Source organism: Phoca vitulina, unplaced genomic scaffold, assembly GCF_004348235.1.
Source record: "Phoca vitulina isolate PV1807 unplaced genomic scaffold, GSC_HSeal_1.0 scaffold8, whole genome shotgun sequence".
Classification (NCBI taxonomy): domain Eukaryota; kingdom Metazoa; phylum Chordata; class Mammalia; order Carnivora; family Phocidae; genus Phoca; species Phoca vitulina.
In genome coordinates this window covers 72,373,002-72,389,898 of record NW_022589711.1, presented here as the reverse complement: position 1 = coordinate 72,389,898, position 16,897 = coordinate 72,373,002, and the positions used below count along the sequence as shown (strand labels likewise).

The window sequence follows — 16,897 nt, the reverse complement described above, 5'->3', positions numbered from 1 at the left end:
AACCTATTTGCATTCTGATCATTGATTCAATATGCATACTTTTTTATATCCTGAAAATACTATGAATTCCCAGAGGTAACTGTCATTTAAGAAGAGTGTTAATAACCACTGGTGGACTCATTACTTTTCTGCATCACTTCATCAATTTAACATTATTTATAGGTTTATTAGTATTTCGATATGGTATAGACATTTACAATGCCTAATAGCTCTCAGACTTTTACTTTTATATGTGTAGAGTGTTGATAAATTTCCAATGAAGTTTGTCATCCTCCTAACAGAGAATGTACCCATTATTGACAGATATTCAGGTTTCTCTGTTGTTATGCTAATAACTCTCTTTTGCTTGTTTTGGAAAGGGTTTGAATTGGAAATTGTCAATAACTGTGAAGAGAATAATCGTGGTTGTTCCCATCATTGTGAACATGTACTTGGGGGGGGGGTGGCATTGTTCCTGCAACCATGACACCAGCTTGATTCAGATGAGAAAACATGCATAGGTAATGTATGGTAAATGTCATCTTCAGAATTTGCCAGGATTCACTTAGCCCTTTCCTCTCTAATACATACTTACAGCTGTAATATGAGCCCTGGCTCTCAAACTGCACTGAGAAGTAAATTGAATAGTATCTCTGGCTACTGGACAAATGCAAAAGAAAGATTACTTGGCAGAAGACAACATTATGTTTAGATAGTTACTTTGAAGTTAAAGGAGATTTAAAACATGTTAACAAAATATATGGACTTAATAGTTTTATGTCAAGAAAATATTGCAAGGCCTACCTAACCATTTAATGTAATTCATAATTCAAATCAACACATACACCCTACTTTACCTCAAGCAGAAACTAAACCATGTGCATTGATTTTTAATTTGGTGATGATCTGGGTGCATGTTCAACTTTGGTATGGCAAGTAGCTACATTCCAAAAGAAAACTTTACTCTTTGGAAATCCCAGTTCAAACCCATTCTTAATGGATAACTTTTCCAACATATTATTAGAACTTTTATCATATGGGAAACTAAGAATAAACTCCACCCTAATATTGCTCCATATGAAATGTTTAATCCAGAGCTTCTGAGAAAAAAAAAATACCTACTAAAAATAGGGATAGTGAACATCAAACTGTATTACTATGTACTTTGGTTCAGAGAGAACCCATAAGCCCTTAAAACAATTTGCCATTATTCAGGAATTCTGATACCATATTAGCTTGTTTTCTTTTGTGATACTTTAAGTCACCTTTCTTAAAAATTATGATTACTGAAAAACATCTTTGACCATTTCATACTACTCAGTATGATTAGAGACAAATTGAAGTATCATAAAAGAAGAGGTGTATTTCAGATGTCTAAGTATTTGGGATTTTTTATTTTGGCACTATAACGTAACAGAGTGAACTTAAAGGAATCTTGAAGTATTCTGGCTTAATAAATTATTTAACCAAAACAATATCATTATGTGTATTTCTTGATCCAGCATTGCTTTCTGCACTTTTCCCAGTCTACAGTGGTTAACTTAAGGAAACCAGTTGCTTCCCTTGCCAATTTTTATGTAATGAAAAGTAGGTTTATATTTTTCTATCTTGCTAATGTTTTTATCTCTGAAAAATATAAAGGGCTTCCTTCTTTCCTCCGTCCTTCCCCCCCTCCTTCTTCCTTCTTACCCATCTTCCTATTTGACTATTGAGTAAGAGAAACTGGAATTTTGCTAAATTTCTGCAACTTACAATCTGGTCTTTCCTTATTCTTTGAAAAGTACAATTCAGTAAAGCTTTTATTTACAGCTAGAAAAGAAAAAAAGAAAAAGAACATCTGCCAGGGTCAAAATGTGGAAAAGTGCGTATTTATGATATTTCAGCAGTCAACATGATGTTATATTGTTTATGGCTTAAGTTTATTTCATTTCCAACAATAAATAATACTCATTCCTTAAGTCCAAATATTCACTAGAGTAAAGGCAATGATTTGTTCGGAATGTACGTATGCATTCTTTGCTTATTTGCCTGAGAACAGATTAAGGCCATCGATGCTTTATAAAAACATTCATGCATAAAGGAAACTAAATAATTTTTAGCTTATTTTAAGATTAGCTTTTTAAAATATATTTGAATATACAAATAAATGTGAAAATCAGTCATCCAATCTGCAAATGTTCAGTCTCACCCAAATGCAAATTTTATTAGGGCTAAAACCAAGAGATGTGTTAATATAATTTGAAAGGCAACTTTCTAAAATGTGAGCATCTGACCAGCAATAAGTTCACTACATTAAACAATTGGCAATTATTAGAAAATATTTGTTTAAGATTTATTTATTTATTTTAGAGAGAGCACATAAGCAGGGGGAGGGGCAGAGGGAGAGAATCTCAAGCAGACTCCCCCCCAGAGCCCCCAGTGTGGCCCCTGACGGAAGGCTCAATCCCACAACCCTGAGACCATAACCTGAGTTGAAATCAAGAGTTGGCCACTTAACTGACTGAGGTTCCCAGGCACCCCTGGAAAATATTTTTTTATTTCTAACCTTTGGAGTTTATTCGGTAGTTATATATGAGGAACAAATACAGAAGCTCAAGTTGTTTTACGGTTTACTTTTGATGCTTTTCTGAAATTAGAGCTGAAATGTCAAATTATTTTGCCTGGTTATAATTGATGTTCTCTTTTTTATTTGGGGCTAGATTTTTATGTAGGTGAATTTCTCTGTAACATTACAATCAATATCTGGCGTATTGGCCTGTGTAGGAAAAAAATAGAGATGAGGAAAATTAAAAGGGAAAAATAAGCAAGCAAAATCTCACCAAATAAGATCAGAAAAAACAATCAAGAAATTTTGGAAACAGATGATTCAAAATTTGAAGAGACAGGGCATTTTAAGAAAGGCTTATGAGTTAGAAAGGATGGGGTTTCAGGTGCGTTCCAGACTGAGGGTGTTATAGATCAGACAAGCTAGAAGTAACCCCAGAGGAATGATAATAGAAGAAGAATCTGAAATGGATCATAAAATAATAATCAGAATGAGGAACTAATTTTCCAATTATGTGATGCAGTTGTGCTCCTTGCTAGTTGAGAACAGGGAATCCTGAGACTTGGATGTTTAAAGGCTCTGGTCATATCTGAGAAGACTTAAAAATAAAATCTTAAAATTAAAAAAAACCAAACCCTAAAGGATAATGTTTTAGATGAAACGAAACTGAGTTTTTTAAAAAAAGTTTTGGTCCCCTATATTCATGCTCTTTAATCCAAAGGACCAACGAGGATTTAATATTAAAAAAGGCAAAAATATCATCTAGAATTTTGTGAGCAGCACTACTTATGACATTTGGCAGGAGGTAGAGTGTTTTGTGTCCAAATGACCCTCATTTAGATATTTTATGGTGACCCTTCACCTTGGCTGATTGATTGCATTTTTTTTCTCTCTTTTTTCTTATCTGCAATTCTTACATTGGTACCCTTTCCAAGGTTAATTGAGACACTGACCTTTTATATCTGCAGCTGCTCATGTAGTTACAGAACAGTGAAATTTAGTAAAGTCAGCACTGCAGGCCACCCAACTTAACAGCTCAACAAACAGAGGAAGTCAAACTGAACCAAGGATAGCCAAAAACCCTGACCACACAACCCCAGGTGTCCACCTAAGGAAAAAGTGGGCAAAGAGTCTATCGCTATGCCTCAGCCAATTATGCTAGAAAGGATCACCTAAAAACTCAGGCCAAATAGATTTTGTAGCTGAAAGGCTTCAATTTGACACCTTCTGGTGCATGTTTATCTTCCTCCCAAGCAATTATGTCTTAGGAAACAACGTTCAGGATAGTAGAGTTCTAGAACAGTAGTGTGGAAGGAGACTTAAAGACCAACACTTAGAAAATTGTTTACCTGATAGGACATGCCAGGGTAATAGTGTCACTGGTGGTGATAAAAACCCCTAGACCCCACTCATCCATCTAGTCAAAGTAGCATTGAAGAGTTCAAGCAAATGTCCTGAAATATTCTGTCATTTAAAACATATTTACAGTGATTTTTCTGCCCTCTGCCTGCATTGCGGTTACCACTTCTCTTGCCAGTCACGTGGATTCCTTTTGCTTGGAAATGCTCTTTCTTCTGAAGTTCTAGAAGAACAAAGACATTATGGAGGCTAAGACTACCTCCTCTTTGCAGCTATGAAATGCTCACTAAATGGAATTTTTTGGCTCTTCTCAAGCTGTTTTGTTGTTGTTGTTGTTCTTCGGGTTCTCTGTTGATTCAGTCAGATTGCTGTTTAAACTGGGAAAATAGCAGATATCTCTTTTTCTGTGCTTATAAATGCACTTGGAGATTATTTACATATTTTAAAAATAAATAACAAGCATAAGAGAAGTATGCAAGAAAACATAAATCCAAACATGGGCCTCAATCTTTCTGTGTTATAGTTTCCTTGATGTTTGTACTGTGTAGCCTGAGACACAGAAAATGATTAGTAGAACAGTTGTAACTTGGAAGTGAGGCTTATGGGCACTATTGAACTATGGTTCAATTCCTGTCTCTTAAATAACAGAAATGTCCTTTTCCCCTTCAGACCTTGATGAATGTGAGAGTGGAGAAGTCCGCTGTGCCCAACTACGCATCAACTATTTAGGAAACTACAAATGTCGATGTCAGGAAGGCTTTATCAGTTCTGATGGTGATGGATGTGATGGTAAATTCCTGAAATCTAACATGAAATCATTATGTGATGGGGCAATCCATGCAGGAAGAACATCTGAGGCCAAGGGTTAGGGGAGGAAAGGGAGAATTTTGACACTAAAGGGACTTGATTTTGTATGTGCTTCTACCATTTACTATTGTATGAACTTGGGCGACCCTAACTGCTCTGAGTCCCAGGTCCTCATCAGTAAAGTGAAGACAATAATAGGATTAGTGGGTAAATTAAGTAAAGTAATAAATGTAAAGTGCCTAGTATAGTGATTGACATCGAGAAATCACTCCTCTAAAAGTAGTTATTATAATATTCATTGGCCCATAATCCTTGTTACCTAATTTAATATATATAAGCAAGTGAGAGATTTGGGCAAGCCATAGCACACTGCCATAGGAATCACTCAGGGCAAGCTTGACTGGAATTAAAGTTGGTTCCTGAAAGTCATTTTAATTAGGGAGTCATAGCAAAAGGATTGCCAGTTCATGAGCCACAGTACAAATCTTTACTGGAATCCTTTACATATCTGATATTAATCTAGCTAATGCAAGCTTTAAGATGAGTCATTTTATAATCTTCTAACTTATTTGTTAAAATTGGTTCACTTACCTTTCAGATGATTTTTAAATCATATACATATATATGATTTAGATATATATATTATACATGATATATATGATATATGATATATAAATATAGGAGATTTAGGTGAGTAGTATTAATTCACCTTTTTTGTACTATTAAGAATGGTTCATGTAAGTCATTGCTGTAATTTATTTCTTAAAGTTTATCTTAAATATAAAACCTTTAAATTTTCATTTATGATTATTAATATTATTTTGAACCACATTTTTTTAATAAAAGCAGAACTAAAGAATTGATATCTATTTCAATAACGTAAAATTATGTACGAAGGCTTTAATGCCTCAGAGAGAATAGTGTTTCTTTGCTTAAAGAAACAAATTACTACATTCTGTTGAGGATGATAGATATGTTTCTTCATATAGATAGCCAAGCTCCCCAGCCTTGCAATGTAGATAACAGCAAAGAACACAAAACTATATCTATATATTCTAAACACAGTAGAGTATATTACCATTTACCACATTCCATCCAATTAACAGGGCCAAAAAAAATTGAATTTCATGTACCATCTGCTTTTAAGTAGAGTGAGCCAAGAGATGATTGTATGGAGTGAATGTACATACTTGGGTACACACATCCAAATGGAAAAGGTATCCAAAATCTGAAGCAAAACTTAGATACTCAGCTTTATAAGTGAACTTTTAGTATCATAAACACATTGACCAAAGTTTAGGCTCAGATGTGGACATACACCAGCAGTAAGTCAAATGAGATCAAGGGCTGGGGTTCTTCCATCTTGAAATTCTCCACAAGCCTTTTTTTTTTTTTTAAGATTTTATTTATTTATTTGACAGAGACACAGCGAGAGAGGGAACACAAGCAGGGGGAGTGGAGAGGGAGAAGCAGGCTTCCCGCGGAGCAAGGAGCCTGATTCAGGGCTCTATCCCAGGACCCTGGGATCATGACCTGAGCCGAAGGCTGATGCCTAACTGACTGAGCCACCCAGGTGCCCCTCTCCACAAGCCTTGTACAGAATTACACATGGAATAAATGCTTCACCATAGACGCTGAATAATTCAAGAGTGCTGAACATTCTATAAAGTGGTGCACTCAGACCATTGAATTTCTTTTAAGTTGTAAATTCTTCATCAAAATCTTGCGATCAAGGTTTTAGGAAGAACTTGTCTATGTAGATGAACTATAGTAAACTTGGAAATCAGTGGAAGAAAAATAACTGGCAGGTTATACTTGAGGAAGAATTCAGGGACAATGACTTCTATATGGCAAAACCTTGACAAGGGGAACACAATTATGCCCATGAATTCATAGTCTATTTTATCTCTCAACACCTAAAAACAGGCATTGTTTAAATTTTCCTAGATGCGGATGAGTGTCTGCATGTCAGCATAGTCTGTGACCAACCGTGTATTAACTCTGTGGGGACATAGGACTGTCCCTGTGAAGAAAGGTACAGAATTGGAAGTGATGGAAAAACTTGTATGTGTAAGTCACTGTGAATAATTTCGTTGTATCTCTTCTAAACTACTTCAACTCTCATCTTGTTCTTGGAGAGCAACAGAGACCACATGTTCCTTAACTCAACCTGCCCTCCCCTTCCTGTCTTCACAGACTGAGCTCTTCCTTTTCCTTTTGTTCAATCTGCTGCGGTTTCAACTTCATGCTTGCTGCTTCTCACCTGCATTTACAAAAGACTTTTTGAAAGGGCCTTCTCAAAGAGTTGCACCTTCCAGTCACCCCCTGCCCTGGCTGGCTGGTGCAAACTCTCTCATTTCTCTCATCAACCCCTGCTCAGTTTTTCCTTCTTTTAATCAGGATGTTGAATCCAGCATTTTTCTGTGTGCCCTTAGCCTTAGATGATGGTGAGCTGGAGGAAGAAGAATTAGAAGTTGTAAGGTTTCCAGGCCTTCTATTCAAGAGCCCACCTCAACTGCTTCATGATGTCGCTACCTCTCTCTCTCCCACCACGAAGATGAAGAAGATGAGGAGGATGAGGAAACACATATTTGAGGAGAACTGACTGCTTCGAGCAAAATTGGTAAGTAAAAGAATTTATTTCATTATACTCACCTCTTTATTTTTAGGTAATTCACATAAATTATCTTATAGGCAATTTCATTATCGATATTTAATGCCATTGGATGTTTTAACATGTAAGCAAGAAAAGTAGTACCAAAATTACTTTTTCACTGCTCCCTATCAAATTCACCATCCTTTATTTTTCTTCCTTTTGAACAATAAAGGTTGCTATGTAGGTATGTGTAGAAGTAGGGGTGCAGGGTGTGGGGGGCTGTTGAAGTGGATACAGTGAAATAGAGCTGGAAACTATCTTTAAATTAGCATAACGGGGAAAAAGATTGGATTGGGACCTTGTAGTTCTTCTAACTATTAAAACTCCACTAGAAGTCACTATTATATAGTTGAAATTTACCTCAAATAGCCTTAAAATCTAGATTCTTTCTACAGTTTAAAATGCCAAGAAGCAATTGTTCATTATGCTGAAGTGGACCAAGAAAAATATCTTTAAAAATGGGAGCAGTTTCTCTTATACATCCACGCAACAGAACTGAAGCATCAAATCACTTCTGATCAAAATAAATTAGCATACCCTCTTTCAAAAGGAACAGTTTGCAGCCAGTCTGCTGCTTCTTTTTTCTTTTCTTTGTAAAACAGAACTGCTCTTTTTGTTCTCCCTCTATTTGTAGTATTTTAACACTATCAAAGCTGGATGATTGCTTTAGAAAGAGTTGGTTAAAATGGCAGAGACATTTTTATGCTATGGTCAGTCCATAAGAATAATATCAATAAATGTGTCTGCATAAAAATGGAAATGCTTTGATGTTTCTTAATTAAACTCCTGATTCTTTGGCTACTCAAAGTCAGAAGAGAAACAGAATAGAGACCTTGCTAAACATGACAGGCTTTCCATTAGGAAGTCTGAAGGACCCCACCTAGAAACAGGAGCAAAACTTGAAATGGAATGTTCCTTAAAACAACTGAAATCAGGGGCGCCTGGGTGGCTCAGTCGTCAAGCGTCTGCCTTCGGCTCAGGTCATGATCCCAGGGTCCTGGGATGGAGCCCCGCATTGGGCTCTCTGCTCCGCAGGAAGCCTGCTTCTCCCTCTCCCACTCCGCCTGCTTGTGTTCCCTCTCTCGCTGTGTCTCTCTCTGTCAAATAAATAAATAAAATCTTTAAAAAAAAAAAAAACAACTGAAATCAAGTCTCTCGATTCTTACTCAAATTAAAGCAATTTCCCTGAAGAATAGAATGGAAAATCACATTATGATACATTTATACAATAGAAAACTACACAGACATTAAGAAATAAACTAGCATGCACACAATATGGGTAAGTTTCACAAACATTCTACTAAATGAAAGAAGTTTGATACCAAAGACTGCTTTATATAAAGTTCATTTATATGAAGTTCAAAAATAAGAAAAAAATAGTCTGTGGTGATAGAAGTCAGGATAGTGCTCAATTTGTGAGGCTAATGATTAAGAAATCATCAAATCACCTTTGAGGTTTTGCAGTGCTGGTAAAAATCTGTATCTTGACCTGGGTGCCATTTATAAGGGGTTATTTACATCGTGGAGAAAAAAGTATGAAGTGTACACGAGTTTTATGCACTTGTCGGCATGCATATTGAATGTCAATAAAAAGGTTTACTTGAAGAAAAAACAACTTGGCATTTAAAAAAGCCTGGAAGAGGGGCGCCTGGGTGGTTCAGTCGGTTAGGCTTTGGCTAAGGTCGTAATCTTGGGGTCCTGGGATCGAGCCCCATGTTGGGCTTCCTGCTTAGCGGGGAGTCTGCTTCTCCCTCTCCCTCTGCCCCTCCCCACTGCTCATGCTCTCTCCCTGTCTCTCTCTCAAATAAATAAGTAAAATCTTTTAATAAATAAATAAATAAATAAATAAATAAATAAATAAATAATAAAGCAAGCCTGGAAGGAAAAGCACCGAAGTGCCAGAAATGTTGATTATTTTTGTGTTCAAGAATCAATGGTAATTTCTTTTTACCTTTTTACTCTTTTAACCATTCTAAATAGTGTTTAGGATCTATATTCCAAGTTCTATTTTAAAAGATACCATTTCTATTGCTTTGCTATTGTCTTCTTCTGAGACTGTTTAGGAAATATGCCCAAGGATTTTTTTCTTTTCTTTCTTTCGTTTTATTTTTTAGATGAAGTGTTTCATTCCCATTTTCAGTGATGTAGACAGTATGGGCCAACTAAAATGGTATCATAGTTCCATCGGTGAAAATCACATCTTCACACACAATTGCAGTGTGGGCTGTGAGGACCTTATGAATGGGGGCAGATGCCAGGGAGGAAGGAGTGAGTGCTCTTGCCCAGATGGCTGGGGAGATAATCTTTGCAATGACAGTAAGTCATACTCTGGAGAATTGGTAAAAGGGTAATGAGTTCTTTACCCCTGGTAAATTACTGCTGCGTTCTCCTTTATACATGTTCTCCCTAAAATGTTTTAACAAGGTAAGCAATTGATATGGTGAGAAACCAATTTATTTGTTGTGCATAAAGGATGCTTATGAAACGTTAAGGTTTTAAGCTGAACATGTGATTAAAAGGGGAGATTTTGTGTTACCTGGGAAACCTGATGTGCTGTCTCTTGTTTATCCCTGGAACATAAAAATTAATAAAGGATCCTAATATTCTAGGCCTATAAAAATCCCTCCATTTAAATAAATCATTAAGCCCTGGCAAGCTATTCCCAATGAAGAAAAAAAAGAGTTTGTGTTACAAAGTGCAATTAATGGAACTGCTTGACTGCTTCTTTTTGTCTGTGTTTTTTTTTTCTTTTCCTTTTCTTTACAAAATGTGTTAATATAAGCCAATAACACTTTTAAGTTTATGTCTCTCACGAGAAAATATCAAAGATTTGAAAAATGATACATTGAATTAATCGTTTCCTTTACATCTTAAATGGAGGTACACTTGCAGGAAAGAAAACTGCCGAGTACTAAAATCAAAATATATTGACTATTTCCTCTTTCTCTTTTTAAATTTACCTTATACATTTTTTTTTTAACAAAAGGGTTTTCTTAGTTTTTGTGATTAGCTTGGAAGATGATATGAGCAGATTTTCTTTTGAACCCCTTGCATATAGGAAGAAAGATGACAAATATCGTTTCTGAGATAGATGCAAAACTTGAGTCAGAACATAGTGAAGTAGTTTACCAAAATTACTAGTTAGGGTGTTGAGGATCTTCCTTAAGCATCCCTCTGATCATGTTTCTGTGCTGCTCAAAAAACTTCAAGGGAGACCCATTTCCTGATACATAAGCACACACTTCTAATCTAGTAGTGGCAACAATCTACAATCAGGCCCTCATAAATCTTTTTCTCTTTTTATCCTAATCATGGCTTTTTGCTCAGCTTATCATTTCTAGCAAACTAAACTGCTCACTACTTAATGCTTTGCACTTTTCAGCTTTGTGCCTTTTGCTGAACTGCCATCTTTATCTATTGCTGCTTGTTGCATGAAGATTTATTTGATGGCCCCAGTCTAACCACAACTATTTATGATTTTGGTGGGTTTCAAGTCACTGTCTCTCTCTCTACATTGAATTAGCGTTAGCTATCTCCTTTTCTATCTCCCTTACTAGACTGAGAGCTCATTGATTAGGTCCTATTCATGTTTTCCCAAAGTGAAGGCACCCAGTGCATGAAGAGACAAAAGAATAAAACTTAGTGTTAAGACACCCAGCTATATTGACTTGCAACTTGACATACTCAATTATATATGATTGGGATCAAATAAATGTGGTTGTATGACTATTAGGAAGTAAATACTTCCCTTAAGTCAGTTTCATTGGTAAATATGCATCTTCTAAACCCTTGATTTCTAACATGGCAGCACAGGAAATGAAACTAAAAATCTATCTTAAATACATCAGAATAAAACATCGCTGATACAAAATTAACATAGAAATATTGAAAATGAACTTGTTGAAATGAAGATAAGATGACATCTTCTTTAGCTTTGGAAAACCTTGCTGTAAGAATTCAAAAAATTTACTACTTAGAAAGTAACAATGTAGATTTCAACCAATGTTGCCAGTTTCCTAGCCCTTTTGTTTTTCTCTTTCCTTTCCTTCTCTTTTGCATAGTATCTTCAGGCTTAAAAGAAAAGAAAAAAGTCAATAAGAAGCCAAGTTTCCATATTAATATCTGGAATGGCGTGGGTAGATAGATAGAGGAGGTGATATAAAAGTAGTTTTATAGTATTTAGCTGATTATGATAAAATGCCAATGAAAATGGTTACTGAAATCATCTCAACAGCTGTATTAACTCAAGTTAAAGTCACATTTTTCCCAATTTATTTTTTAATGGAATACTAAACACTTCCTAAAGAACCAACAAACCAAAGAAAACAGTTGTTTGCTTGACTTCATCAATCTTTGACAATGCAAAATACCTTGGGACCTTCAAGACAGTCTTAGCTGCATTCATACCTAGTTAAAAATACATGGCATTTTTTTCTACATTTTCTTCCCATTTTTCAAAATAGAAGGTGCCATTTGTTTCTCATTAGCATTGGTGATAGTTACACAACAAAGATGTCTAGGTAGCTGTGAAAATGTGAGTGTTAGAGTTTAAGAAACAAGGTAAATTTTGCATGTGAACCTTGTTATGGGTTCTTCAGTGACCATCATTCTAACTAGCTGCATCAGTAAGTCCCCCCAGGAATGATTATGCCATCCAAGCTAGAAGCATGCTGATGACTCTGGGTCTGCAAACCACAGAGATTTTAATTACCTGGTATCCATTCTAATAGAAAGACAAACTTTTCTTTCTCCATTTGTATCATGAGTATATTACACTGCTTGTTCACCCTCTCTAATTTCTTCTTAGATTTTCCCCAGAGCATGTGGCAGCATCTGTGATTGTCAGAATGGAGGCACCTGTGATCCTCTGGGCAGTGCCAGTGCCCCCTCCCCCCACCTTCCCCACCAGGAGTTCCTGTGAAAACGGTAGGAGGCGGCTGGTGCTGGTCATGTGACATAACTGCATAAGTTCTTGAGGTTTCTAATAGGAAATAAACTAAATGAAAATTACATCTAGGGGTGCCTGAGTGGCTCAGTCAGTTGAAAGTCGACTCTTCTTTCTGGCTCAGTTCATGATTTCATGGGTCAAGGGATACCCCTTGTTGGGCTCCCCACTCAGCAAGAAGTCTGCTTCAGGATTCTCTCCCTCTGTCCCCCACCCCACTCACTAACTCTCTCTCTTTCAAATAAATAAATAAAATCTTTAAATGAAAATTACATCTGTATTTTTCAAAGTGGCCTTTTCTGAAGAAGAAAAAAGACCATGTCTATGTATACAAGAGTACAGTTGCTTTGACTGATGACATGTGTATCGAAGTACGATAAATCTTGATACAGAGAAAGCCATTTTCTTCTGCTGAGCAAAAAGTTGAGTTTGTGTGCATAGATTTGGACATAGGAGCTAGGGGGAATTTATTTGCTCTGCATAATAAAAAGAAGAAAAAAATGGAGCTCTGGCAAACCATGGAGGAAGAGAGATGAAAATCAGAGAAGCAAAGGAGAGGAGGGAGAGAGGAAAAGACAGGAGAAATGATGGATGAAAACTCACAAAATACCTATGAATGCTGTGTGTGGATTTTACATAGAAACCGGTGAAAAGGCCACATTTTCAGCATATGCAGATAGAGCACAAAAAAGAAACTGCTTGTACAAGCCCAAGAGCTGAATGCAGGGAGTAAATGAAGATAAAAGTCTTTGGGGACTGCCAGAAATCCTGGGGAGTTTATTGGATTCTCACAGATCACAGAACTGGGGACATGGAAACCAAGTTTACTTCCCTCTCTGAGAGATGTAGGAAGACTCCTGTTGGCATCCCAGTTATTCATCCCATGAACAATGTTTATTCACTCATTCAACAGATATGTATGAAGTGGTAGCAAGGCAGTGTGCCAGGCATTATCATATGGTAACAAAAAAGATGAAGACTCTGGTCTTTCCATGTGGAACTTACAGTCATATTCAGAGCAGACATAGGTTACAAATATTGGTAGATTTACAAATTAAATATTAATGTGTGCTTGGAGGTCAGACTAGGAGGAAAAGGCAGACTGTGTGAACCAGGGAGCAACTTCTGGAGAAGTAACATTTAAGCTGAAGGCAGAAATATGGTAACAAAAAAGATGAAAAATAAAGAAGACTCTGGTCTTTTCATGTGGAACTTATGGTCATATTCAGAGCAGACATAGGTTGCAAATATTGGTAGATTTACAAATTAAATATTAATGTGTGCTTGGAGGTCAGACTAGGAGGAAAAGGCAGACTGTGTGAACCAGGGAGCAAATTCTGGAGAAGTAACATTTAAGCTGAAGGCAGAAAAAGGAGTAGACATGAGACAGGGGAGTGTGAAGGAAGAGCATTCCACACTGAGAGGGCCTCCTATAGCTAGACTCTGAAGTGGGAAAGAGTGAGGTTTACCTGAGGAACCTGCAGAAGGTCAGCTGGTGGAGGGGAGCAAAAGTCAGCCAGGGAGACGTTAATGCAACAGGAGGTCAGCTGGTGCAGGGGCCTGTAGGTCTTGTTAAGTTTGGAGTTTTTAATCTGACAGCAATGGCAAGATATTGTAGAATTTTAGACAGAGGATATGGAATCATATCTGTGGTTTTTAAAAAAATCTCTCTAGCTTCAGTCCAATTACATTGGAAACATCTTACCTTTTACAATCTCCTTATTTCATATATAACAACAGCTCTCGCAAGTTTTACATGTGGGTTAATATTTGCTCTGTGTGTCTTTCCGACCCTCCAGGAACCCCCAAAAGGATTCTTTGGGAAGAACTGCAAAAGGAAATGTAACAACACCAACAATGGCCGTTGCCACAGGGTGTGTGGTTCGTGTGTGTATGAACCAATGTGCTATGGGGGGTTTTATCATCTAAGTCACGGGCAATAATTTGCTCCCTACATGATGGGGCACCTGGGTGGCTCAATTGGTTAAGCGTCTGCCTTCGGCTCAGGTCATGATCCCAGGGTCTGGGATCGAGCCCCGCATTGGGCTCTCTGCTCAGCGGGGAGCCTGCTTCTCCCTCTCCTTCTGCCTGCCGCTCCCCCGCTTGAGCTCTCTCTCTCTCTCTCTCTCTCTGTCAAATAAATAAATAAAGTTTAAAAAAAAATTTTTTTTTCTCTCTACATGAAGCAAGAAGGCTCAAAAAGTACCGAAAATCTGTTAGAGGAAGAGAGTAAACAAACATAGCATTTTATATAGTCATATATATGATGGTTTAGTTCTAGTCTTTAGCCTCCTGACATTATAGAATCTAGATTTTGATGAATGAAAGAAAACTACTTCTGAATTACTTACATTTTTTTTCTAGTTATTTACCTTAAGAGGATTTCACTAGTTCGTTTAAATGGACATTTGACACTTTAGTTGAATATCAAAGGCCCAGAGCTAGTTTCTTTTATTTCTGTGTTCTAATGCAAAGTGATATCATTCGCTGAAATTTCTAAAACAAGCTATTCATTTTGCATTTTGACCATCGATCACATTTTGCAAAAGATGTGAGAAAATGCAATCACCAATAAACACTTCAGCCCATCAGTAGCTTTTAGGATTTCTCCCAGTGGATCAGTGCCGGATGCCCACCACCCCTTCTTGAAGCTGTGTGCAAGTATCTGTGAGCCTATAGAAATTTCTACCCTGTTCCTCTGCCTGTTTCACATGCTCTCCACTGGAAATCCTTCCTCTGTGAGCCTCAGTAATACCATGGCCTGTTTTTTAATAACATAGACCTTCTAGAGTCTTATATTGTATTTTTAGTTGAATGTCCATGGATCTAATCTACTTTATAATAGGCATGCCCCTTGAAAACAGAGAGTAAATTGTGAATACTCTAATAAGAGAGCCAGTGAAGACATCATAGAAAACTGAACCTGGGTCATGAGGAAAGGTTAGGCTTCAATAAGCAAAACAGAAGGGAGGGGGAAAAGGCATGGGTAAATGTGAACACTGCAGGTCTAGATGGTAGAGGTCTTCTCCTAGAACATGCCAGAAGAAAACTCACCTAGAAACAAAGATAGCATCATTTCTATTATTGTTCCTCTAGGGTAACAAGACACACCTCATTTTTAGTAATAACTTTTGAATAGTATATAAAGTAATATCAGATTTTTTGGCAAAACCATTTTTTAAATTTTATTTTATTATGTTATGTTAGTCACCATACAATACATCATTAGTTTTTGATGTAGTGATCCACGCTTCATTGTTTTCGTATAACACCCAGTGCTCCATGCAGTACGTGCCCTCTTTAATACCATTTAAATCATAATTCATCCTGGTCAAAAATTCAAAGAGCAGATGGTGGTGGTAGTGATGGTGGTTACCATTTTACATGGGACCGCCTCTAAAAAAAAATACACATTCCAGTTCTTCAGGATTCTTATTGCTTAGACTCAAAGCTTCATTGATTAATGCCACTTACGTGGCCCTCAGAAGCTAGAGTTTGCAACCCTGTATTAGTTTTCTAGACTTGTTGTAATAAAGTACTACAAAAGTGAGTGCCTTGAACAACGGAAATTTATTGCCTCACAGTTCTGGAGCTTGTAGTCTGCCATCAAGGTGTTGGCAGGCCGTGATCCCTTTGAAGGTGCTGGGGAAGGATCAGTTCCGGGACTCTCCAAGCTTCCCATAGTTCCTTGGCTTATGATCATTCAACTCTAATCTTCACATGGCATTTTCCCTGTGTATCTCTGTGCCCAAATTTCACCTATTTTATAAGGACACCAGTCATATTAGGATTAGAGACCTATCCCACTCCAGTCTGACCTCATCTTAACTAATTGAATTGGCAAAGACACAGTTTCCAAGTAAAGTCACATTCTGAGGTACTGAGTGTAAAGACTTCAACATATGAGTTTTGGAAGACACATTTCAATGCATAACGAAACCTGAGTAGACATTGGATTGTCAAAAGATGTTACTTATTCCACTTTTACTTTTTCCCTCTGCATATTTTCACAGTTATATCTTCTTAATATACCCAATTACCATATTTCAGCATTCCACCATGCCTGAGTTGCTCCCTGAACCACTGTTCTATATGCTGAACCAGGGAAAGTAAGGCATGAAGCCAGTCCAGGGAAGTGAGTGCTCTGGAATGAGCAAGAGACCTATCAAGGAAGACAAAAGCTCTGAGAGAGAGACCTGGGGCTTTGTTGGTCTGGGAAAGGACTCAGAAGCCACAGAAAGGATGAGAGAAGGATCACATAATTCAGTATCCAAATGGGGCAATATGAACAGAGAAAAAGGGTCCTGTTAATAAATCTGTTCTGCTTCAGGGGTAACTCTGTCTGTCAACTGGGACAAGGATCACCCTACATGGTAGCATTGTAACCACTACTTTAAATTATCTCCGCTAATAATAGCGGATATTAGCAGATGCTAATAATTTCCATTCAGTAGAAAGTCAAGTGGCTTATTTTGCTTTCTCCAAACAGCTTTTGACAACAAATCCTCTACAGGCATACAATGCAATTACCTTGAGCTTGGAGGTTCCTTGAAGGATCTTGATAAGTCCCTTGGAGGTTTGTGATGGGGGAGGAAAAAACATGTCA

The 16,897-nt window shown here is 37.2% G+C and overlaps 1 protein-coding gene across 18 annotated transcripts in view; it reads left to right on the top strand.

The window, feature by feature from the left end:
* Positions 1-16,897, top strand: part of LOC116634082 (EGF-like and EMI domain-containing protein 1) — a 649,939-nt gene that overhangs the window by 517,318 nt on the left and 115,724 nt on the right. For 13 of the 18 annotated variants that reach the window (XR_004299846.1, XR_004299848.1, XR_004299843.1 and 10 more), the window contains exons 1-3: positions 7,127-7,313; positions 12,154-12,272; positions 14,091-14,165. Coding sequence is in view for 4 of the 18 variants with exons in the window: in XM_032407258.1 (XP_032263149.1) it covers positions 4,553-4,752 (200 nt within the window). In the remaining 14 variants the exon portion in view is untranslated. Of the gene's footprint in view, positions 1-4,552; positions 5,283-6,637; positions 6,761-7,125; positions 7,314-12,153; positions 12,273-14,090; positions 14,279-16,897 lie in introns of those variants that run through there. The other 5 variants (XM_032407258.1, XM_032407257.1, XM_032407256.1 and 2 more) reach the window with 3 other exon arrangements.